Genomic DNA, 25,689 nt, shown 5'->3' on the forward strand with positions numbered 1-25,689 from the left:
CCATGGCTATTCATGCAGTTCACCACCACTTTCACTGTCAATCTCATGTCTGTTCTTGATGCACCAAATCTGTTCTGCACAGTCAGGGGAAGAACAATGTTCATGTAACCATGTGATTTCTCCATGACACAGGTGGTGTGAACCCAAGTATGGAAAAATCCCCATGATGGAGGTAACCTTTCAGAAAAGAGTATCTGCTCATATGTCAGATACACACAGTAAACAAAATAGAAAGTAACTTCTTCAAAACGACAATATTTTCATATTTTTTCTAAAGATCAAAGAGTAAATGTGTTATTTATAGTGCTGGAAGATGAGGTAAACTGAAATAAAACTTTTCATTAATATCAAGCAGTAAGTATGTCTGGTCTTGTGCATTTTGTTACAGCTTTCTTCATATGGTGGCTTCCTAAGTTACCAAGTGAAATCTTTCGGCTTACCTAGTGAGGGCATGATTCTTCTGGATAAGAAACCTGATATACGACTAACAGTAAGCTTTAAAACACTATTTTTACTTTTGAGCAATACAAATACTGACTTTTATGTTACTTAACAACTATGGCAAATTTTGCTCTTATAGTGTACTTAACTATTAAAACATTATTAAAACTATTAACTATTTCTATAAAAGCGATTTGACTGCATTTTGATCAAAGCCATCAACACATCTGTCTCTGTTGCCAAAGTAACATATTATTAAGCATAACTGATTTGAGAGCAAGTAAAAAGGTAGAACAGGATTTTCTCTGTAGAATATGCCTGTGGAAAAAAAAATAATTAGTGCTTGCACACTTGTCAACAAGTATGGCCTCATGTCTGAAAAAGATGCCCTGGATTTCATGTGTAATTAATCTCATTTTCTGTGAGATTTTTTTCATCATAAAACTAAGCATAATTATAAGGCTTCAAGGGCCTGAAATAAAAATGCAATTTAGGTTGACTGTTTTTTAATTTAACCACTTCAGAGCCAAAATTGAAATCTTTAACTGTTTGTTGAAAATCTCAAGGGGGTTTTTTGTTTCCTCACACCATCAGAAATAGTAATTCAATGTTTTAGGATTCTAATTGGGAAATGTACCTCATAAACTACTACCATAATACCCATAGTTGCTGGTGCACCAGGATGCAAAGGAGAATGTTTCAAAATGCAGAACTATTTTTATACTAAAGTAATAACTAGTTCCTGTGAAAGTTGATCAGGATTAATTTTATTCTCGTAGTGTTTTACTTGAAAATAAGGTTGTTAATAGGCAAAAGCAGTGGAAACCTTGCTGGCACCAGAACACAGTGCTCACTATACCACTTTCCTGAGAAAAAGATGTACAGTTTTCCTAGTATTACTTAGTTCTGATCCCCCAAACAACAGGGTTAATGTGCTTCACCGAATGTTATTGCATCTGAACACTTTCCCATAGCAAGCAGTGAAACAGCAATGGTATATCCTCATTCTCACATAGGGCCAACAAATGGAAGTTGTTTATATGGATCCAAACAACCCTCTGCCTGATCGTCAATATTATGGCCGAGTGCAGCTGGTTGAGGTAAGAACCGAAAAAGGAATGGCCTTCTCCTCTCCTTCCAGAGTCACATAAAAATACACACATGCAGAATGTGTGCAGAAATACCTGGTAATGGTGATGAATATAAACTTAAACACTGTAGACCTTAAATATAAAAAAACCATCTTTTATCTCTCTTTACTGCCACGTTGAACCTGGGTTCTGGCTCATGACACCTAATTTTCACACCTCTGGGTTGGGCATCTTGCCCAATGTAGCCCTTAACACTCCCTCCGGGGCCAGTGGAGTAATGCTGAATCAGTCCTCAATAAAAGGTGATTCATTGCAGCCACAGACTGTACTTAATAGGGATGGAATGAATTGTTATCTGTTTTCCTTGGTGTCTAGGTACCTAGTTTAGAATGGGATGTCCAACATTCAAGTAGGTGAATTCAGCAGGGATTATTCCTACTTTAAATCTGAGCTCACAAGGTCGAACTGGTTATTTATTTCATATGCAGATAAAAAAGATGTTTCTTCAACCAAATTCCATTTTCAACAATGCTGTGTTTATTAGCTGTGAAAGGTTGAGTTTCTAGGACTTCACTTACTCTTAAAAATAAAAGCATTTTCCTTCACATTTTTGTGGTTCAGTGGGTGATATCTCAAAGAAATTTGGATGACAGGCTTCTTCACTTATCAATACCTCAAAGCTATACTTACCTTGCACAGTCAAAGCTACATCCCTTTCTTTATGCTCATTATTCTTTTTTCCACCCATCCTGTGTCTACTCTCCTGGACTCTATTACCCCACACCAGCTGGCACTAGACAAGTCTGTTCCATGGGTGTTTTCTCCCTTATTCTGCCCTCTGCTCTTCTTTGAAGCTACCCTTTCAAGCATCTGCAGCGTTGCGCTCATTCTGTACCCCCGAACGTGCAGGGCAGCTTCAGACACGCCGGCAGCGGTAAGGCGGTGTCCCGAGAAGAGCTGATGATAATCCTGTCCCGGCTGGATGGCCTGCACATCCGAGCCCTGTACTTCACGGAGACGCAGCGCCTGACGCTCGGGGAGGTCGGGCTGGAGGAAGCCACCAGGCAGGGCAGCGGCAGCATCGCGCACAGCGTGGAGACGTGCGCCTGCCCGCCGCAGTACGCGGGCGACTCGTGCCAGGTAGGAAACACCCGCCTCCATACACGCCATTCCCTTCTCTTCTGCCCACAGCTATGCATACTGGGCTGGTTAGAGGAGCAGGATGGTTGTTAAAGTAATGGAGTGTGCTTCCTGTAAGCCTATGCACTTTCGATGACTCAGGTGCTTTCACCGTCTAAGAAGTACCGTGAGGTTATTCTACTCGTGATTGCTTTTATAGAGCTGCAAACATAATTTTGCATAAGTAAGGCACTATAATGAGGAATTCTCCTGTGCTGCCCTCTGAGAGGCTGAATAATCTCTTACTTTAATGGACAGAAAGTTAAAACTGATTTAATTGAAGTCTGAGAGACCAACACAGTAGAGAAGATCCTTGATGTTTCTTAATTTGGCAGGGTCCAAGGAAAGTAGCCTGAATCCAGATAATTCAGGATACTATTTGTGTAAAAAAACATGTGAAATCTGAAATTAACATATTTGCAAAAATACTTGGAGATACGTTTGTGAAAGGTAGTGTAGATTTTGTAGGCAAAGTAATACTATCAACTGAAGACTGGCAATGCAGCTGTATATCCTTTCCCTGATGCAGGTCCTGTAGCTGTAATTCTTTTGGTTGTCACTTTGCTAAGCTTAGAGCTTGGCTGTTGCCATATGTAAGCACCCAATGCAGCAGAATAAAGCACCAGAGAGATAAGCAGTGTACAAAGTGCACAAAATATGAGGAATTACTCTCAGAAAATGGTTGAGCATTACCATAAAGTAGCAATTGCTGTAGTAACCTTGCAAAAGCTTTTTGAATTGAGAATTAATGAATAATATCTAGGTTGGAGCAGCTGCAGAGAGGCTGAACAAAACCATGTATGGCTGGCTTACATTTAATGTGTGCATCCACTGTTCAGGACAGCTAATTCATCATCTGCAGAAAAACCATTTAGGAAATTTATTTTTTTTTCTCACTTCTGTTGCTCTGTGCCACACACAAATTGATGAGCATTGACTGAAAATTCTACTGTCATCCCATTGCTTTCTACATACTGCCTTGATTAAACTAAGCTGTTGGTTTTTTTTTTTTAATGTAACCTGGTGAAAATACAAAGTCAAAGGAAGTGATCAAGACATTCACGGGGAAGCTCATAAGCCCTGTATGTTTATGCAGCATTACTCAGGCAGTGATTTAGTGCTCTAATCACCAAGCTTTGTCTGGCTGCCTTAGGTGGGGAGGAGGTGATGCCTGCCACACCCCGATTTAGGTATATATTGAGCCACAGGAACTGCGGAGTTACTTGTTAACCTCAGGAGCGGTACTGTGTGCTGAGCGACTTGACTCACGGATAAAGTTTAAAGGTGGGGCCCATCACGGCCCAGAACCTCATTAATCTGAGTCAGAAGCTGGAGAAGAAGGGGGCGTAATAAGAGAAGGAAGAGTGAGCACCGAAGGGAGAGCAGCGAATGTTCACGGGGGAGCCAAAGTAAAATGATGGCCCAAGCACAGAGGCCAAGAAATGCAGGCTGGCTGGTTGTCACTTTAGTGTCCCTTGTGCATTGTCTAGCACAAGCTATGCAGCAGAGGCTTTCCAACCCCCAACTTCAGGAGAGGAGTCAGTGGCAACAAATTCAAATGGATTTTTATCCAAGAGAGGTAATTTGCTAATTTTTTCTTCCTTGCTTCCCTCCTTCTTTCACTTTGTTTTCAAATGAACTAATTTGGTAACAGCTTCTATATTACTTAATATGGAAGTAATGAGAAGATAAATCTTTTGTCTCAAAGTACTTTACTAACAGAAGTGTGTACAAGATTTCTTTTTAATTGCTGTTTACTTGAAAACAATGATCCTAAAAAGCACTTGAAAGTGCCTAGAGCTTTATCTTCATGTGGAATCAGTCTATCATTTGTGGGGAATTACAAATGCTGCTTCAAAAACAAAGCGCCCACATACTCCAAATGTGTCATTTTAAAGACAGCATAAATCGAAAAACAAAAGGCTATACAGATTTTTTTTACAAATGCAATTAGATGTATTTTTTAAATGTCTCATTTATTTTTCTCTCCAAAAAGAGACTTTAAGTAAATAAAATTTATATGCATTAGCACATGTTTTTACTTAGTCATGCTGTTTAATGTATTTCAAGCCCTGGTTTCTTCTGAAGCTTTGTATATTGGCTCCCTGTTGTTTGGAGAAAATATCCACCCTTTAAAATATGTATCTGAAAACCTTCAACTGTCTATTCTAAATTTAGTCCTTGCTCACACTGAAGTCAGTATTCAAAGCTGTTGATTGTATTAGTATTCTGCATATTTCTTTTTTTTTTTCCTAATTATCCTACATGTAGGGAAGACAAAAGTGTCAGTAGTTGTTGTTTCAACAGCAGTAATTCAATATTCCTTTTAGGATCTGCTTTGTGAGAGATGAATATTTTTTCCCTGTAGTAGTTCTATCATTGAAAAATTCTCTGGTTAATCCTGCCTCTGCATAAATACTAACACCTCCAGCCACTGGAGTGTGATTTGTGACACAATCCTGCAGACCCTTTGCTCTTCAGATTGTTTCCATCAGTCTTGGTGGTGCACGTACTATGAGGAGAGATTTATGGCTTGGGAGTTCAACTGTCACTTGTTTTCTGCATGTTGTTGGGGCCAGCCCCTGCCCGTGGGGCAGAGGCAAGGCGCAGGTACAGCTCACAAGAACATCGCTGGAGGCAGGAACCTGGGCGGTGCTGGCTTCGTGGGGAGCACGGCTTTCTCCCCGCTTCCATAAGCCTTTGATCCTCCTTGCTCTACACCAGCATAGTTCCGAGGGGAAAAGAGCTACGAAATAGAAAGGACAGACTGATGTCCAGTCATTTTTAGTGTTGTTGATGTGCCAGAGTATTCCAGGAAAAGATGGGTGTGGAATTTTGATCTGTATGCAGAAGGGCTTCATATCCATCAGGAATTCCTTGTGATTTCCCTGCTCATGCCAAGCAAGAGCCTGTTTTTAACATATTAGTTACTTCCTCCCTGCTGTAGGCAAACAACCTTGATGTCTCTTGCTTCATTCAGAATGTCCCTCTGGTTCAGCTCCCTCTTTAAATCCAACTGTGATCCAATAGGCTGTGCTCCTGCTCCTGTGCCCTCAATAGTTGGAACATTCTTCTCATGCTTCCCCAGTCTCCAGGACAAGCCTCTACTTATAAATTAGACCACTGTATGTTTTGTTACATCACCTAGCTATGTCAGGGTGTGGCTTTAGCTCTTGGTAAGACTAAACTGTGGAAGTCGTGATGAATGTATGTAAAAGGTATCCAGAATTGTTTCCAAGGAATACACTGTAGTGAAATTATTATCAAGATATAACCACTAATTAGTATGTGAGATTTCCAGATGTTCTTCTTTAGATTTGCACTACAGTGTTCTCGTACTCAAATATTTTTCTGTGGTTTAGAAATCAAATTCTACACCTTTGTACATAGCCACAGGAAATGTGTTTTTCTCTAAGGTTAGAGTCAAAATGATTAAGTCATCACTGCCAAAGTGTCCAAAGCACAGGGTTCAGATGAAACCTCTTCATCTCCATTAATTGCTATTTACTGCATTGAAAAATTTAAACAACATTATGAGTTTAGGAGAACTTGAAAGGAAATTCACGCTTCACTACTCCTTGGAAATTGCAAACATATTCAAAATACATTTCCTGTAACATGCAAAACTTTATATCAATGCTCACCAATTTTTTTCTTTCTTCTTGCTGTCCAGGACTGCGGCATTGGATTTTATCGTGAGAATAAAGGATTATTTGCTGGACGCTGTGTGCCCTGCAGCTGCAATGGAAATTCAAATAGATGTCAAGATGGTACTGGAAAATGTATTGTAAGTAATTAGTAACATTCAGTAAATTAATGGGAAAAAAACGAGGAAAAAACATTTACTGCATTGTGGACCATACAGTATTGTTAAATTCTAAGCAACTAAGAATAATCCTTGTATGTCTCATTCTCTAAATTTTGTATTGTTAATGATCCTAAGATGCATGCATTTAAATGTACATTTAATGTAACTGTGGCTGATTGGAATGATTTGTGTCCTTGTCTTCATTTTTTTTCTTTCCCCTGTAATTTTTGTTAGCTCCTGGTTACAAAAAAGTCACCAAACTTGTACATAAGGAAACGTTTGTAGTTATTTATAATAAACATGAGTCTTATCCAGGCATATGCAGTCCTAAGCTTTATAAAAATGTGCTAGGATATATTTGTGTAATGATCACAAACAGCACATTCATGCATAGCATAAGCTTTGCAGAATCTTGTTTAATCAGCTTCAGTGCATCTCCACTAATCATAGTCTACAGCTAGATGGGTTAAAAATATTGAATTAAATAAGATGAAATAGAAGCAAAAGAAGTTAGATTAATTAGAAGATTTCAGCTGTTACAGATGATGTGGTGGGGTAGATTTTGCTCCCTGGCATACTGTATTAAACTCAAAGCAGCCCCGTGGGAGAGGATCAGCCCTCAGCAATGGAAGTGTGACACTTGGCTGACTGTGCTTCTCCAGATTATATCCATGATACTTCTTTGAATAATTTGTCCTGAAAAATTCCTCCTTTAAAAAGTTTTCACTAATTTTTCATTTACTGTGTAAACAAGAGCCTTGCCAACATCTTTCATGGTCTGTCTTTTCTGTTACTTCTTCCTTGTTCGCAGTGCATCCATTCTGCCTGCGGTGCATTCCTGCACGTTATGTCATTCTCCCTGAATTTGTTTCAACCAACCTTGTTGCTTTAATGGAAACTATAAACCAATTCAGCCCATTTTGGGAGATGACTTACAGGCTGCTGCTTTGGAGGGACAGGGCAGGCCGTGACAGGAAAGTGCTGCAGCACGGCAAGAAGGATCAGGAAGTTTCACTTCAGATTAGAATTATGAAGGCAAATTTTACTTTCACCTCATGAAGAATGTGATCTAGGTTTTTCTTTATCCTGTCCTTCTCACAGCTGGATTAACTTTCAGAAAGGTAGAGCTAAATCAGCCCTTGGTCCTGGGCAAGCATCCAGAATAATGTGGTGAAAAATTAAAGCCCTGAGGGCCTTTATTTCCATCATGATCTTCTGCCTAACCAAGAGCAAGTTTGTCTCTCTGTAGAGGAGCCATGGGACAAAAACCTGACATGGTGCAGAGAAGACAAGGAGGCTTCCCACTGTGGAGCCATCAAGTTCCACATCCAAAGTGCAAAACTTGTTCACTTGGCTTCCTGCTCCTCACCTGGAGCTCCAGACCCGAGTACCTGCATTTCTCAGTGTCTCTCCTGTGACAGCCTCCAGAGGTGGCTTTGTGAGGGAGCCTAAGCCCAGGCTGGCTCCTTCCCCTGTGCAGCAGCACAGCCCTTCTGGCTCAGGCAGTCACTCTCCTGCTGCTGCATGCTGGTGGAAGGAGAGCAGAGAGGAGTGCACTGCTGTGCTGCTGGAAACAGGCAACAATGGAGGGCAGGAAGAGGTGGAGGAGACTGAAGACCTCGGTTCTCATGTGAAGGGAAAAAGCATTCTCTGCCATTAATCAGGCTCTGTGTCCTGGTGGTCCCTGCCCTTCCTCCTGGAAGGCACATTCCCTCAGCAGAGCATGGTGCCGAGACTTGCTTATCCCACGGCGTGTTGCTTCATGTCACGGAGCCCCGTGTGTTTGACGTAACCTTGGTGGTGCTGCTGTGGCCCTGCCACTCTGCTCTGACTGCCTTGTACCATATGAGGGCATTTGGAGTCAGCTGGGAGCTTTCCTTTAGCAGTTCTTGATGGTTTGGAGATGCTGTGAGTTGAAGGAAGACCCATGAGGGCGTTGGTGCTCTGGCTTCATTGCACTGTGCTGGGGAGCTCCAGCCCTTACGTGCCATGTAGCCAGAGGAGCAGCATGGCACATTTAGGGTGGCTTATATGTGAAATAGCTGAAATTTTCCTTTCAATTATAGAATAGCTTCAGTTTCTATAGACAGAGTGAACAAAACAAAAAGCCAGGAGATAAACTAGCGGGGGTGGGAGGAGGTTGCTCTAAGACGAAACCAGCACATATATCTTAAATACATCTCTTTTTATTCTTTCTGCAGTTGAATTTATTATTCAGGATTATAAAAGTTGACAGTAATCTTTCAGAAACAGTCTGAATTTTCCACTAGGCTTTTGCAGGAACATATACACCTGCTTTTATAGAGGCTGCATTTTAAAATGGTTTCTTTTTCAAACATAGTGCCTTTGTGATACTTGGTGTTCAACTTCATGTGAAATGGCTCTTATGGGAAATGGAGCTTCTCCTGTTCTTTCCCAGACCCTTTTATCAGTGAGCCACAGATGTGGTTCTTTAACCAAAATGAAAACAGAGTAGGGGTTACCACCTGAGGGAAGGGCTCATGATCCAGGGAATGTGGTGTGAAGAAATGTGAAAGAGAATGGAGTTTTAGAGAAGATGGGAGAGACAGAACTATTTCTCATTTGTAGGGAAAAATGGCCCTCTTCTGCCAGTCATGATAGTAGGGTCTTCAAACATAGCCCTGAGCCATCAAGGTCCCTGAAATGGAAGCATAGTTTGTTCAGTGACTGCTTCCAGCTGATTTCCCACTTTATTTTTTCCATCTTTTGCTCTGTTAGTAAGACTTCAGCTCTGTGGGACATTTGATCAGTATGTTTGCACAGAAGACAAGCAGTTGTAGAACTTGGGAGTGTGAATGCCTCGTGACTGTTACTCATTTGGAATTTTTCTTATGGCTGCTTATATATTTTTATGCTACTTATGTATTTGAACATCTTCTATTTTAAATTAGCAACGCTTTAGTTAATGCAAAGGCAACTTCCTCATCCTGTACCCATAAAATATAAATGTATGACAATTAGACAGCACTAGAATTAAGAATGTTTCTAAACCAAGATACAATTTCCAACAATTTTATCACAGAAAAAGGGGCTCAGCTGCATCAGTTTCAATTGTATTCTTAGCTTTTGCTTTCTATTATTTATTCCAGTTACTATAGAAAAATACAAGTAACACATACAGTGGAGAAACTACATGAAACTCAATTCTGGTCTGAATCTACAAAGAGAAACAATTCTTTGTATTTATTTAATGAGATTTTTAAAGGAATGTACTTGGACTCGACTGCATGCTTTTAGATTGCATATGCCTTCTAAGTAGTGTTTTTAGATGCATAATTTTAAGTTTCATATAAACATTGATTTTTTTAATTGTAATATGAAGAGAGAGAGCATTAATGAAATGTTCCTTTACTAACTATGCATCTGGTTGAGTTTCTCTAAAAATATGTTGAGTTCAACTTATTTATCTGTTGCTCCCCAAGAGGGAGGAAATTGTACTTTGTACAGTTAGAAAATTGACTGAAACTGCTCTACCGTGGTTGTAAAGGCAATTTGGCAATAAATGCTTGATTATGTGGAAGAAAAAGAAAATATTCTCTGAGTAAATAGGCTGTTGGTTTGTTTTGGTTTTTTTTAAATAATAGTAAAGCCATATTGAGTGATAAAGCACTACTAAATGTCTTGCTTCTTTCCTTTCCAAGGGCTGTCAGTATAATACTGCTGGGGAGAAATGTGAGCATTGTAAAGATGGTTATTTTGGAGATGCCACTCAAGGTTCCTGCCGGGAATGCCCTTGCCCATTTACAAACAGGTACAGTAAAAGCTTGTAACAAGAGTCAAGCAGGGGAGGGAAGAAGAAAGTGGGGAGGAAAAAAGAGAGAGAGAGGAAATCTCAAAGCCCAAACTCTACTACCTTAGGAATATAATGATCTTCTTCTCTGTTCTCATATTGAGAGCTTGGTGATTTGTCTCACAGCATTGCCTTTTTTAATAAGCTGAACATTCCAATTCTCATTCAGATTCTGAACTTCAGAGGCACACTGCTCATAGCCTTGGGGAGCACCAGACAGTAGAAGTGGGCTTTTTTTCAAAATCATCAGTACTTTCTTCATAGTGAGAAATATATGATTGAGGTATTTTCCCTTACTGGGCGTATCCAGGATCTTTCTTTTTTTACTGGAATGCAAGGTGTTTAACCCCATTATTCTGGCTAGGAGAGAAAACAGTGAAAAAAACCTTTTATAGGAATTAAGAAGAATTATTAAGATGCAAAAATAATACAAAAACATTTGAGGTGGTAAGCACTTATCTAGAACTCTAAAAGAGTATGGTTGCTTTTCCTGTGAAAGTTCTGTTTGGAGTGCAAACACACTGAGATGAAAAGTGAAAAAGGGGAACTTCCTTGGATCTAATAAGGTTGCCAGGCTTTTCAAACTGGGCAGTTGATTGCATTTTAAATGCATGATATTTTTATCCAGATTGTCATCATTGGTCAGTTCTGAAACATGGTAAATAAAATCAAAATTTTAAAAAAACAAACAATGTAAGCTATAAATTGCTAAAGGCACCACATAGTACTTGCCAGGTGCATTAGCACACACCACGTAACCTTAAGTAAGAGATTTACACCATCAGACAATAGTTAGGTTTATCATTTATCAGAGAGCTCTCTGATATATCTGGTTTTGACAGCCTCTTCTGCAGGTGCTTGCCTGAGGCTGACTGAACTTGTTTTTAGTCATTGTCTGCTTTCAAAGTTCTGAAATATCTAGGGAGACCATAAACCTGTGCAGTTTCATAACTGCAGATTAGGGTGGTGGATATCATTCCTGACATAGGAAATGCACTCCACCTGGCATTACTGGAGTTGACAATTTTCCATCCAGTCAAATTCCAGTAATTCTTAGTGCACACCTCTGTCTTTGATACACAGACTTGGTTTATCCAATTGTTCACAGATTAAAAAATGAAAATAGCAAACATGGCCCTGCTTCACCTCCTGCCTTCTCCTTCACGGACATTGAACTTTGAATCTAGACAAATCTGCTTGAAAGAGCAGAGAAAAAAGTTCATTGTGTTAACCAGATCCTTAAGATCCCCAAAATTGTGCACAACTCTACTTTGCCTTGGTTAAAAAAACCCTAAACATTAGCCACATAAAAATATCCTTTAATGTAGAAAAGAAAAGAAAAGAAAAGAAAAGAAAAGAAAAGAAAAGAAAAGAAAAGAAAAGAAAAGAAAAGAAAAGAAAAGAAAATATCAAAAACATGAAGAAATGTTGTCTAGCACAGGCGATTGATTCTTGCCTATTAAGATAAAATCTCTATCCAGATTTGTTTTATGACATCACTATTAAAGTTTATTTTAGGTATTCCTTTGGGTAGTGAACTATTATACTCAGTCCACAGGGCCAGGAAATTATAATTTTTTGAGTCTAAGGAAATAATTTGCCCAAAAAAATATGAAACTTCAAAGAATTAGTCACAGTAAATTATCTAGAGGCAATTAAATTAGCTGAGAAGTAATTTGGTGGTGTAAAAATTTTTAATCTGAAAGTCATTAAACTGAACCTCTAGAGTGTAAAACCTATTTGATCATGTGCTCACAATAATATTTTTGCTTCTTCTCAAAGATTTGCAGCTGGCTGTGTGGCAAATGGTGAAGAAATCCAGTGTCTCTGCAAAGAAGGCTACACCGGAGCTCGTTGTGAGCGGTGAGTAACCTGTTTCTCAAAACCAAGAGTTTTGAGAGACACGATGAAAGGAGGGCTGTCTGTATTGGAACAGACATGTGTGGACATATGGACATGCACCTGTGCACAGTATGCATGTAAATAAGGAGTAGCTATTTATATGAACAGCTGCTAAAGAATGATGCTGTGGTGTAATTCCAGTCACAAACCCAATGCTCCCTGGGGAAATGTAAGCAATTCTGCACAGACTACTGACTGCACCATTTTCACTGAAAAGAGGCATCTGCTTCTTTACCTAAGTGCCCTATGCCTTGCCTCATTCTGCACTCTGGTAATAATGACTCCCACTTATTTCACCCCTTTCCAAGTTAAAAACATTTTCCCATTTCCTCCAGCGTAAACGATGGTGCCTCAATGGTCTTATCCAACAGCAACCATGTAGCATTTAGCACCATACCCTTCATTCCAAATCATTCTGATGTGCTTCACAGTTGGAGCTTACACACACCAAGCTGAAGCCATCTTTTTTCTTGGAACATTGAAGCAGTTTGGCAAAGCAAGAGAGGAACAGCATGGCAGCTTCAGGCAGGCAGAGGAACCAGTTTCACTGAGTTTCAAATCCAGAGAGAACTGAAGGGCAATGGAGCGGTGTTGTCCAGTTTGGAAATTTGAATAAGCCATGATGTCGCATCTGAAGACAGGACCTGCAGTAGGACACGGTCTTGTCCTCCAAGACTGGTGCCTTTGACCCTGTCTAATCTGCAGGTTATAGGTATTTTCTCTTCCAGGTACCTCAGCTGCTCATCATGGCCCTTTGATCCTGCATTATCACCCTTATAGGTCTGACCACAGAGTGACTTCTAGGAATGTTAGCTACCGAGTCTGAACAATGTATTTTACTTTTAAAATATTTAGAGACCGGTCACACAGCCTGCTTTGCTGGCAGGAGGCAAGAGGGGTTATCACGCAGCAGAAGGGTGATGATGTCATTCAGTGCTGTTGCTGTTTGAAATCTCAGTTGTGCATGCAGTGTGATGGGAAAAAGGCCAGAATGGTATGGTTTGCCTGGTTAAGCCTTGGCAAAGTCTCTATGAGCGTATGTATCTGTGTGCATTGGTTTTTTTTCAGAGTAAGCGAATTATTTCTGCAAGAGCACTGTGAGAGTTCTTTTATTTTTAGAAAAAAATTCTGCAGCGCTCACAAAGATATTTTTAGCATAGTGCAGAGGAAACTGTAAACCAAAAATATATTATTTCTGTCTAAGTCAGGACATGAAATCAAAAGTTCTTGAAAGTTTCTTCAGGAGAATAACTAGGTTTTTGTCTCAAGGGAAAGTATATTTCACAAAATTAGCTTCAACTATTTAATAAAAACTACTTGTATCTCTTTATCTAGCTGTGCTCCTGGATATTTTGGAAATCCACAAGAATATGGAGGCTTCTGTCAGAAATGTAACTGTAACAATAATGGGCAGCTGGCTAGCTGTGACCACCTGACTGGAGGTACGTGAGGGCCTGTGAATGGAGCATTGTTCTGAATCGAACATTGTTTTCTTTTTCGGAAGCAGACAAGGAAGGTACTTGGATAAGCTGAACTGAAGGAAAGATCTAGACTTACAAGAAATGTAGATAATTTTTTACAAAATGTATGATTTCCTGAAACACAATACCATGGTAATAGAAGGGCTGTCCTGAGTCATCAGGTTTACCCTTCTAAATCGTTTTGTCCTGTATTTCCCTTCATAAATACTGCCAACTTCATTTTGGTTCTGTTTCATGGCCGTGTTTTTAAATGGTTCCTTTGCTGACAGGGTTAAATCATATCCTGCCAGTCTGTGTTATGATTTAGGAAACTGAGCATCCTCAATATGCCTTTTTAAAATGTATTTGGCACAGTTTAGTGAAAACTTCAGAGTCTGCATCAGGCACTGCCGTCTTAGGTATCCAAGCTGTCTGCATTTACAGTGGAAGTTAGAACCTGACTCAGGAGGCTCATTTATAAATCCTGCTACACTGCTCTTCTAGCTAAAACATCCATGATTTCCCAGAATCAGTCACACATGTACTTCACTACTAGTAAACGCTTACATAATGTCAGGGGGATATGTTTGCTTTATGTATTAGAATTCTGAAGTAAAGGGCCTGATCTTACATTCCTCAGAGTGTCTTTACCTCGATTCACCTGTGTCCTTTGGGATACTCCTTTATATTCAGAAACTCAGAAGTCGCTGCTCTTGAAATGTCCTTGATTCTCCCATATTTTCATTCTCCTATAAAATGTCACCTTTTTTTGCCTGTAGACAGTTTTTCTTCTCATATGTTAGTGAAGTTTCCATCTAGTAACTCCAAATATTTCTATACTCTTTATTATTCTGCACTGCTGTTCATCCTGCAGTCTAGTAACTGCAAGGAAGCCACTGTCTTTCCTTGGCCACCGAAATTAGAAAAACAGTAAGTGCTGTGAACTGCTGTTGGAAGCTGGTGCAATTTTTCAATAGCTTGTTCTCATTTCATATTTCATCATTGAAGTAATGCATCTCTATTATACCTTGTATGGAACAGATCCAAGGAGTGTTTGATGTTTTATCATTCCTTTCTTTTTTGAGCAAGAGTTTACTAGGACAAACTAATCCGTAGGGCAATATTCAACAAGCCAGTTTGTTTTCCTCCAACTACACATCCTGATCAGCTGCCTCTTCCTCTGCATTAGGAATAAACCCCTCTGTGATCCTTGGCACAGCACGTTCTAGCAGGTTCCTTTTGCATGATGTTCGGCGCTTGGCCAGCGCTTCACCATTTCTTGGCTGATGTTGTTGGTGCACAAGCTGTAAAGATAATTTTATTTAATGGGTACTTCACAGTGACAGCTGAAATGTGCCTGCTATTAGCTGAACTACACAACAGCAGAACTGCACGGATGTTTGAATTTCGGAGGAATTTCCTTCATTCTCTTAAAAATATATTCTTTATGATTTGTCTCTTTTTGGCAGCAGCGATCACTACCAATCCCATTTAACTTGCCAATGACTTAATGTGCAAGTGCCAAAGGAAATGGCACAGCTAGGCAGTTTGTTCTAAGCTGTTTCATGCTGCTGGTAAAGTTCAGATCCAATTCTATCACTGTATCCTCTCAAAAGTTGCAAACTATTGTTGACTCTTGACGGTGGCAGCCTATACTGAGTGCATCCTTTTCCTTTGGAGTAAGACACATAGAATAATTAAGGTTGGAAAAGACTTGCAAGATCATCAGGTTCAAAGTTTGGCCAAGATGCACGGCCCTTTTCATTTTCAAGAGGAGATGAGAACTTGGCAGTAGGACCAAGCCTTTAAAAGGAACTTGGGCATCAAGATGGAGAGATTCCTGTTCTATATGATGGCATTTTTAAGGAGCCAGTTCCTCTCCTGCATTCTAGAAGTTAGGATCCCATGTTGTTACTCCTCATGCACCTGGAGACTGTTAAGCTTCTTATAACAGGGTTTGTAAAAGCCAGACAAGAGAGTGCATTGGACAGGAAGTCACCTGTGCTGGCTTGTTGGAAAGTCTGAGGGCAATGTTTGTTCTATACCACCTGCATCTGTGGTCCAAGCTGCATGCCTTGTCTTAATGTGCAGTGCCTCCATCCATGCACACACTGGACTTCTCTCAAGCTTGATTAATACCTTAACCTTGCAAGCTGTGACAGGCATGAAGGAAGGCCATAAATATTTCTAGGTTCCTTGTGGGTAAGACATTCTTTGGGGAATCAGAACCTGTGGTTTGAACCTGGATACTAAAGTAGATAAATCGGTTTGAACCTATGTCCTGGGTAAAGTGCTTTAGCAATATAATCTTGTCTCCAATCCTGGTGTTATTCTAGGCAAATTCTAGCAATACATCTGACACATTTGGTGTGAGAGGGTCTCCTGCTCTTATCCAAGTAGCATATATTGTGGGATTACAGTAGGTTTCGTTTGAGGGATGGAAAAGGTGTCGCTTTCATCAAGGCATTAGTGGGAATTAAATGTTCTGACATGCTCAACCCTTCTGAGCATTTCAGCTCATTCACAGTGGGTATGGATTTATGAAAGGGCAGCATCATGTTTTAGTGGCTGCCAAACATGAAAAGTGAGGGAAAAAATGCAGTAGTATTTCCATAAGAAGGGTTTGGTTACTAATGACTATCTTGTGCTTTCAGAATGTTTCAATAATGAACCAAAAGATGTGGATCCCAATGAAGATTGTGACTGTAAGTAATAAAATAGAATTGCACTTGGATTACTTCATTACTACATTGAACCAAAATACTTGGGAAAATGATTTAAGAGGTTCTCGTCTAGTCAGGTGTAAATGGAACCTCCTCTTTACTTCTGGCTTAAGTCACTTTCCTTAATGCTGCAGGCTTTGTTGTTGCCTCTGTTCTTCAGACAGCACCAGGTGACAATCTTCAAAGCTTTTCCACCGTTACTAATGTGTTTGGTGAAATGTTCTCTGTGTTAAATATCAACAATACATATTGATTTCCACTGCTTTCTCCAGCCTGTGATAGCTGTGTGATTACCCTGCTGAAGGATTTGAGCACAATAGGTGACGAGCTTCTGCTCATCAAGGCTCAGCTGCAAAATGTCCATGCAAGTACCCACACTCTGGAGCAGATGAGAGACCTGGAAACACGCATCAAGGACTTAAAGGTAGGCACACAGAAACAGAAAAGTGGATTTCAGATTAAGTGGATAGGAGCCTTTGCCATAGTTTTGTCAGTTGCAAGAAGACATACTTCAGCCCTGGATCCAAATACCAGATGCTGGTGGCACTGGGCTTCACCCAGTGAAGATTCCGTGTCATACTGTAGTTTCCATGTCGTACTCTGAAACAGAATCAGTATCTCTGCTTTCTCCGAGGCCTGCTCACCTATATTTCTGAAGTGTGCCTCTAGCTATGTCTTTTTCAAGCACTTCATGTCTCTCCATTACTGAAAACCCCTAACATTCCACTTGCCATTCATTCTAAAAAAATGTTCTTTGGTTGGAATAGCAGTTGCTATACTCACAGACAAAACCCCCAGGTTTTGGGAAGGAATTGTTCACTTTTTGTATCAGTAATTCTGCTTTTATTTACCTTGGGTAAAGAGTCAATCCAGTAAATTTTTTGCTTTTTGTCTGCTGTGCAATGGGTGATTTATTGGATTGTTTTTTTCCTTTCTTTTCAGGTCTTACTGAACAACTACCGTTCTGTTGTTCATAATCAAGGTTCAAAGGTAGATGAGTTGGAGACAGAATTCCTTAAACTAGCTCGTGATATAAATGCTCTCCAGGAAAAGGTGACTTACCAAATCAATTTAAAAGTACATATCTCCTGACTATGTAATAGCATGCTGTATCCAGATACTTTTAATCTAATAGTTTTTTTCCTTGCTAGGCTGAGATGAACTACAAAGAAGCTGAGAGGTTATTTAACAATTTTGGTCAAACTCATCAGAAAGGAAAGGATTTGGTTTCACAAATACAGATAGTGGTCAACAATATACAAGGTAAAAAGTAATTTCTAACTCGTGTTTTATTTTATAGCATCTTTTCAGCTTATTTACGAAATTCTTAATTATGCATAAGAGGTTTTCTTTGAAAATAACCTTAAAAATTAGAATTTAGTCACAGCTGTAGAATTCACTTTTCCTGCTAGAAATCTAGTTAGTTTAGGACTCTAGCTTCTCTATGAAGTGAAAAGAGGCAGAGAAGCTTCACTACAGAGACGTTTTGAGCAACAAATTTGACTATCCTGACTGAAGTCTAACTTTGTTCTGGGTTGTCATCATGGGCTCTCTAAAGTTAGAAGATTAAAATTATTGCCGTGAACTTCGTCATTTGGGACAAATTTCAAGGCCGTGTCATGGGATACTTTTCATCTTAATAGAATTCATGCAAAATGGATCTGCTTCGTTAAGGAAAAAATAAGACGTTCCTATTCCTGAATTCACTAATGAGGCATCTCAGAAAAGATGTTTGCCCTGCCATTTGGGCATTTTGAATAGGCTTAAGCACATCCTGTTTGTGACTTTGACAGTGCTTTTTTTTCAGCGCTCCTGGACCAGATATCCGGTACAAACGCAGAAGGCAACAACCTGCCCCTGGGAGATGCCTCGCAGGAGCTGGCCGAGGCTCGGCGCATGATGGCCGAGATGCGGAACCGCAGCTTCAGCCGGCTCCGAGCCGAGGCAGAGAAGGAGCGAACGGAAGCTCAGCAGTGTAAGTGCTTGTTCTCTCAGCTCTCTCACGTCCTAGGAAGATCAGCCTTCAATCTGAAGAATTATTGGTTGGGTTGGAGTAGAAAGAGCGGCCTGTTGTAGTGTATCCCTGAGATTTGTGGCTGTCGTTAACAGGAAAGTGGTCGCTCTGGAGAGGATTTAAAGGCATTTTTAGTGTGTTATGGAAAAAAACAGGTTGAGCTGGGTAAGAAACCCAGTAGATCCTTCTTTTGTAACTGATCCATCTCGGTAAAATAAAGATGTACCAATGCTAACACACCTATGCAATACTTCTGTGTATTGTAAGAGATAGGCAGGGGTACATAGAGTTGTTTTGGAGGAATTGCGTGTTTAATTTAACAACAGATTTTCAGAAGCTGCTAGAGTAGTCCAAGGGCCAGGTCATACAAGGACAAGTTGCATTAGTTGTACTCTCTCTCATGTTCTCTGCAAGTGTTTGACTGGGACACTCAGAAACTTAATTCCAGACAGTGGAGACAGCAAGAAAAGTTGCAGGCTTATGTCTTAACCAGGGGCATAGTAGAGGAATGTGAAGCCCATATGAGTGACAGTTAATTTCAATCAACCTTGAACATTGATACCAACCTATGAGTGACACTTCTGTATCCTAGTTTGTCGGCAGTGGAATGGGCATGCTTAAGAGTGTGATGAATTTGACATCTTCTATTCTATATGTTCCTATATTCTTTGAAATTAAATGTGCCCATATCTCTCCATTGATTTCAGAGGAGGCTTTGATTACTAGCACAGTTGTAGATGTCTACATTGTAGATGAAATTGTTGATGAAATTACTTTATTTCCATATAAAAAAGAAAATTAGTATTTTCAGATCAGCCTCATCCTTACTTAATTGAGAGAACATTTATCTGTGCTCTGTGTCTGCAGCAGCAAACTAGTGAGCAGATTTGATCCAGCAGGATGCTGAATAGTATCTTTACTATAGTAGCACTGAAATTAGCATTGCAGAAGATGCTCAGTTCACACAAGTACAGCTTTATAATCCTAAAGGTCGAGCCCTTTTTAACAAAGTTTGTTCCGGTTCCCTTCTTCTCTGAACAAAACTTTTCTTTCTGGTCCTGATATTGCAGTACTGGCACGTGTTAAGAATCAACTACAAAAGCACCACCAAGAAAATCGTGGGCTTATTAAAGCTGTGAGAGATGCACTGAATGAATATGAATCCAAAATCATTGACCTTCGTGAAGCTCTGAATGATGCAACAGGACAAATCAAGCAGGCTGAAGGCTTAAACAGAGACAACGCAGTTCTGTTAGAAGACATTAAGGTAATGCTGGGGTTCAGGAGAAAAAATTAAACCTCAAAAGATAAGAACTGGCTTTGGTTGCTGCTTTTGACTTCACAAAGCCAAGTAGCACTAATTCTTTACACTTTCTTGAGGGTCTCTTTCCATCTTCTGATGTGTGTATGGACAGGTATAAATGCAGTATACTGCTGCTTCTGGCCTCTGTGTGTGACCAGAACAGCATGACCAAGACATAGCTCTGATGAGAGCAGGGAAGGAGATTCTCTTCCCAGCACTTCTTTCCAGCTGCCACTAGTGCTTTTGTTTCCTTTTCTAGACCACATTCTTGATGCTGATGTACTTTTCATAGTAAGTTCTTTGAAGTTTTTAGCTTTGACAGCTATGAAAGATGGGAGCAAAAATGTATGCAATACTGTTAAATTATTTGGGATTAATTTTCTACAGAGCAGCTTCTGAGGTTTCATTAGGACACAGAACAGCTGTTATTACTGAGCAGTGTTTAAATTTTAGAGTTGGTAAAATAGTATAATGAATAAGTGTGTGCTGCAGGACACATTCTCTTAATTCTGGTCTCGCTAAAATATATCACTGGTTTAGCACACTCATGTACATATTTAAGAAAAAATGTGACTGTACCCTTGGTAAATCCTACTGCCAGCTAGGTTAGGTTTGGATTTGTTGTTTTGGTATTTTTGTTTGGTTTTTTTGTTTTGGTTTGGTTTTTTGGGTTTTTTGTTTGTTTGTGGTTGTTTTGTGGGTTTTTTCTTTGTTTTTGTTTTTTTTTTTAATTCTGGTTACAAGATATGGAATTTCCTTCTCCTTTTCTTAACTCAATCACATGTTGTTCAACTTCTCGTTTTTCCTCAGAAACGGATTGAGGAGACAAATGTGCAACAGAATGGTGTCTTGAGTATTCTGAGCTCGGCCCAATCTTCCCTGACACAAGCTACGAGTGCACTTGGATTATTGCAAGAGAGTAAAGAGGTAAAATTTACCACATTTAGAGAGGGTCAAAAACCTCAATATCTTGCTGGAGATGAGGCTTGTCTGTCAAGAAAGTCAAGAAAGAAAGGATCTCACAGCCCATCCTGGATGCAAAAGGAGTCTGCCTGCCTGTGCAGGTTTCTGTAAGAGAAGCTTGTTGAGGGTTGTGATGTGTCTGAGGAAGACACTGAACTGCAGATACCAGAATGTGGGAGAACATCTGTGAGAAGTACCATAAGCAATTGTGCTATTCTTGTATTTCTTTCTGGTTAAGTGCTTTTAGCCACTGTCAGAGAGGCAAGATACTGGGATATAACAGTCTTTGCTTTGACTCAGCTTTTATGTAATGGGTCTGGAAGCATAATGCAAAGACTGCCAGTTGTTTCCAGTAACCTGTAGAGTAAGTTGGAAAGGAATGTTTTTCTCTTTGGTCCTCTCAGCTGCAAGGTATGTGCAACACTGAAGTAGACATGGACAAAATGAAACATGTACAAATACAAATAAAATTATATCTTTTTAAAAACCATAGGAATATGAAAGTTTGGCTGCTCAGCTGGATGGAGCAAGGAAGGAGATGAATGAAAAAGTGGCAAATATCTCATCAGCGAGCAAAGAACCACTGGTGGTGAGGGCCGAGGAACATGCCAAATCTTTGCAAGATTTGGCAAAACAACTGGAAGAGTATGTTGCCATTCCTGTAAATGAGTACTTTTTGTACAGAACAAAAAAAGTGGTTGTAATGGTCTATAATTTTACTTGCTTTTATAACCATTTGCAAAGCTAGAGAAAAATTAAGTTGGGCCCTTTCTGCTTCTTCATGGAAGTTTTCTTTTTCTCCAGAAACCAGATCTACCTGTATTTTTCCTGATTTTTCCCCCCAGAAGTGTGAACTCACATAATACTGTTTTATACTACTGTACTAACACTTCATTAACATCTTACTAGCAAGAGAAAATCCTCATATATGGAGTGGGTAGATGTTTAGCATATTTTTTGTAGAGTTATTTCAGGTACTCATACTCAGGGATGCTTTTATGGTATCAAAGCATTGAGGCAAATAATTGGAATAAATGCTGTCTCGGCAGTCTTCAGACATGCCTGCTCAGCACCATGGAGGAAAAGACCTCCTCTAGTTTACTCATCCTTCAAGGAATCTTCTAGAGAGGCAAAAACACTATAAACTTGATAGGAATCAAATGTTTCTCTCCATTATTTGTACTTTGTATTGGAATTATGGTTTTGAAGTCCTTCTATGACACACCACAACAACATGAAAAAAAAAGTGAACTCCTGGGGTTTTTTTCCCTGTGCAAATAGTTTGCATTTTGTTGTTACACCAAATAGAAAGTCTCAGAAAGTTAGATTCCAAAACACCTAACATGGCTGGAAAATTATTGGGTAAAACCCCCGCATTTTCATTACTTTTTTGTTAGTTTTCAGTGTGATTTTTTTTCAGTTAAGAAGGCACTGTTCTCACAAATACAAGGCAGCTAATACTAAACAGTTGTATAGTTCACAGGGTGTGAGTAGAAGAGATTTTGTCTGTTGTTTCTGATTCCAGAGCTGCTGTGCTGGTCCTTGGGGAAAACACATAAGGTCTTGTACTTGCTAGATGATCTGACATCTACAGTTCTCTGAATTCCTCCTAACTGAATTATGTTTGGAGGGCTGTGATTGAGGTGCCTTATTATTGACCATATACTCTGTTGAATTCTCTCCATCTTAATCATTTGAAGGCTGCTTTGTAGTCTCAGAGCTCTGCTTTTCCACACTCCTGAACTTATCCTATCTTCTGAAGTGTCTTTCCATGTTGGTCTGTCTCCAAATTTGATGTTTTTGTAGAATGAAGCTGCAGATCTAATTGAAAAATATCTTTTGTATTGGTGTTACTTAGAAAATACTGAGTTCAGATCTGTTCAGAATCCATCTCACGGCCTTGGCAGAAGGCTGCATTTTTCACCCTGTTTCCCACAGGATAAAGAACAGTGCCAAGAAGGACGAGTTGGTAGGCTGTGCTGTGGAAGCTTCTACTGCCTATGACAATATCATTGGTGCCATCAAGGCAGCAGAGGAGGCAGCCAACCAAGCTGGGAAAGCAGCTGACTCAGCTTTATCAGTAAGTGGCCAAATTATGGTAAATTTGTTACCACCCAATTTTAATTTTCTTCAGCTATGGCAGAGGCCCCAAAATCAAACATCTGTATGTCTTGGCATGCTTTATTTTTCTGAGACCTTTCATATGAGTTGCTGTTCTGCACGTTGATTAATTAGTCTTGGCTCAGCACTAACCAGGCCTAGTACTGCCCTTCTGATGTGATTGCCCGTATGAGTTTCTGTCTGTTGCTTTCAGTGCAAAATAGAGATCTTACAAGGTAAGCCTGGTATTCACTGCAGGTGATTTCAGGTATTCCCTTTTACTCTGCACTACTAATACCCACAAGCTCTTCATCATAGACATAACATCCAGCAGCTGTATGCTAGTAATTTCCTCCTAATGCCCTAAAGTCCATCTGAAGTTTACTAAAGACCAAGGTTGTAGTATGCTTCAATTAACCTTGGTAGTTGTTGCTAAAGGTGATGTTCTTCAGATGAGATCTCTGCCCTTGTAGAGTTGGGTTCTTCAAATTGGATTGGACTCTCCCCTTTACTCTTTAAATTTTAATATAATTATCAAGTGATCTTACAGTACCATGCTTCTATTATCAGACTGTGAAGAGAGAAGACCTATCAGGAAAAGCTGCAAGGTTAAAAACTGAGAGCAGTACACTCATGGATCAAGCACAGGACACTGAAAAGAAATTGCAAGGTACTAAGAAAGTGATACTAGAGATATTGACATGGCATAAGAAGCTTTCCTTGAACCATAAATTTTCACATCTCAGCAAAGCATTTCAGCACTTGTTCAACAAAAAAAACATCGTAATGTAGTTCCATTATGGCAGGACTTTTTGTGATAGTTACTTCCCATGGCAAAAAGGCAAGAATGTCAATTTCCTGCTTCTGCTATGCTATACACCTTTGCAGTCCTCCTGTCCAGCAAATCCTTTGTCTTGTACTTGTTTTGCAGTGGACTCAATGCTCAGTGGCAGCATGAACTGTGTAAGAGTGTAGACAAGTGCTGCAACACCATCTGTCCAACAGAAAATTTATATTTTTCATTAAAATTCTCATGGGGCTTTCACTGTTTTGCAGCTATTGGTCCAAACCTCGAAGACCTAAAGCGAAGACTTGGTGTTACTGATGGAAAGACAAATTCACTGAAAATTGATCTTGTCACTGCTCAAAACAATCTCAACGGGATAAACAGAGGTTTGTTACTTAGAGATCACTTCTGGCCTGCCCCTTTCATCTGTTGCTATCAGAACCTGCATGTTCATTTCTGTGTGTTTTAGGTGACATCGACAGCATCATCACCAGTGCAAGGAACACGGCAGAAAATGCCAACTCTGTCACCGATAGAGTGTTGGGTGAACTGTTCCCAATTGAAGCAGAAGTGGAAAGAATTAAGAGTAACTATGGAAGCACACAGAGTGCCAGCTTCAATAAAGCACTGATAGAGGCAAACAATTCAGGTATGGCAGGTTCTGTGCAATGGGGCCTGCCAAATCACTGTGGGGTGAACGTGGCCAGTTTTGCAGCAGAAGGTTTCATTCAAAAGTTAGGCACTTACCCTAAGCAAGTATTCTGAACTTCCTTTATGGCCAGTAGTAGAAAGGGACAGGCACAGCAGAAAGTGACTCAGGCCATTCTGTGGTATGTGTTAAAAGCTAGTGCCATGACTGGTCTCTAAAGATTTGGAGGCTAGTGACTAATGGGGGACCCCAGGGGTCAATACTGGGACTGATCCTGTTCAACACCTTTATTAATGATCTGGTTGATGAGGCAGAGTGTGCCTCAGCACGTTTGCTCCTTACACTAACCTGGAAGGAGTGGCTGATACACCAGAGGGTCATGCTGCCATCCAGACAAACCTCAACAGGCTGTGGAAATAAACTGCTAGGAACCTCATGAAGTTCAACAAGAAGTCCTGCACCTGAGGAGAAAGAAACCCATGTACCAGTATAGGCTGAGCAGGTGGCCAAGCTGGAAAAAGACTTTGTAGAAAAGGACCTGGGGGTCTTGGTGGGCACAAAGCTGAAGATGAGCCAGCAAAGTGCCCTTGGGGTAAAAGCTGAAACACAGGAGATTCTTTCTGAACATGACAAAACAGTTCTTTTATTGTGAGGGTGACTGGGTACTAGCACAGATTGCCCAGAGAGGTTGTGCAGTCTCCATCCTTGGGAATATTCAGAAGCCTGCCTAGACACAAGTTTGGGCAACTGGATCTAGATGGCCCTGCTTGAGCACAGGGGTTGCACATTGTGACCTCTAGAGTTTCCTTCCAACCTTAGCTGCTCTGTGATTACCTGATTTTCTGCTACACTGGCTAGTGAGGGGCCTTTGACTACATGTGTGCTAGCTGAAATTAAGTGAAAAGGATTGCACTGAGCCTGTGCTGAATACAAAATACAGGACAATCACATTCCCAAACAACTTTATTTTACATCTTCTCAGCAGTTTTATCTGATAAAGTCAAGTAAGAGGAAAACATTTTAAATAGTATGAATACAAGAGCTAGTCCTGCATAGTATTGCAGGATTGTAAGTCATCCCCGCAGTTACAAAACTGGTTTATAAGTTATATTTAGAAAAACAAAAGGTCTGGATTTCATTTTATTTGCCTTCTGCATGATAGGGTTGAAGTCTGCAAATACTTTCAGAGTGGGTTTTTTTGTTTCGTTTTTGGCTTTTGCAGTTACAGGAGATGAGAAATTGTTTCCTGTTATGGCGAAAGTTGAAATTCTCATCATATTTTCTTTTCTATGAAATAAACCTCGCCATATACTGTAAGGCTCACTATTAAACTGTGCTGGTTAGCAGCCTTGGCACAAGGATATAATTCTTGGTCTACTCAGTCAGGCCAGAAGTCTGCCTATCCCATTATTCACTCTCTGACAGTGGCAGTAGGAGATGCTATGAGCCTGAGTCCTG

The 25,689-nt window shown here is 40.0% G+C and overlaps 1 protein-coding gene across 1 annotated transcript in view; it reads left to right on the forward strand.

Annotated features, from left to right (window-relative positions):
* Positions 1-25,689, forward strand: part of LAMA3 (laminin subunit alpha 3) — a 110,287-nt gene that overhangs the window by 64,467 nt on the left and 20,131 nt on the right. The window contains exons 38-56 of the mRNA XM_088174029.1: positions 389-490; positions 1,458-1,541; positions 2,442-2,672; positions 6,385-6,498; positions 10,182-10,291; positions 12,113-12,193; positions 13,568-13,674; positions 16,347-16,397; positions 16,688-16,839; positions 17,358-17,468; positions 17,567-17,678; positions 18,223-18,390; positions 19,500-19,696; positions 20,543-20,659; positions 21,189-21,340; positions 22,634-22,775; positions 23,366-23,465; positions 23,852-23,968; positions 24,052-24,231. Of these exons, the coding sequence (XP_088030155.1) occupies positions 389-490; positions 1,458-1,541; positions 2,442-2,672; positions 6,385-6,498; positions 10,182-10,291; positions 12,113-12,193; positions 13,568-13,674; positions 16,347-16,397; positions 16,688-16,839; positions 17,358-17,468; positions 17,567-17,678; positions 18,223-18,390; positions 19,500-19,696; positions 20,543-20,659; positions 21,189-21,340; positions 22,634-22,775; positions 23,366-23,465; positions 23,852-23,968; positions 24,052-24,231 (2,428 nt within the window). The remainder of the gene's footprint in view (positions 1-388; positions 491-1,457; positions 1,542-2,441; positions 2,673-6,384; positions 6,499-10,181; positions 10,292-12,112; positions 12,194-13,567; positions 13,675-16,346; positions 16,398-16,687; positions 16,840-17,357; positions 17,469-17,566; positions 17,679-18,222; positions 18,391-19,499; positions 19,697-20,542; positions 20,660-21,188; positions 21,341-22,633; positions 22,776-23,365; positions 23,466-23,851; positions 23,969-24,051; positions 24,232-25,689) is intronic.

Source organism: Sturnus vulgaris, chromosome 1, assembly GCF_052056855.1.
Source record: "Sturnus vulgaris isolate bStuVul1 chromosome 1, bStuVul1.hap1, whole genome shotgun sequence".
NCBI classification, from domain to species: Eukaryota; Metazoa; Chordata; class Aves; order Passeriformes; family Sturnidae; genus Sturnus; species Sturnus vulgaris.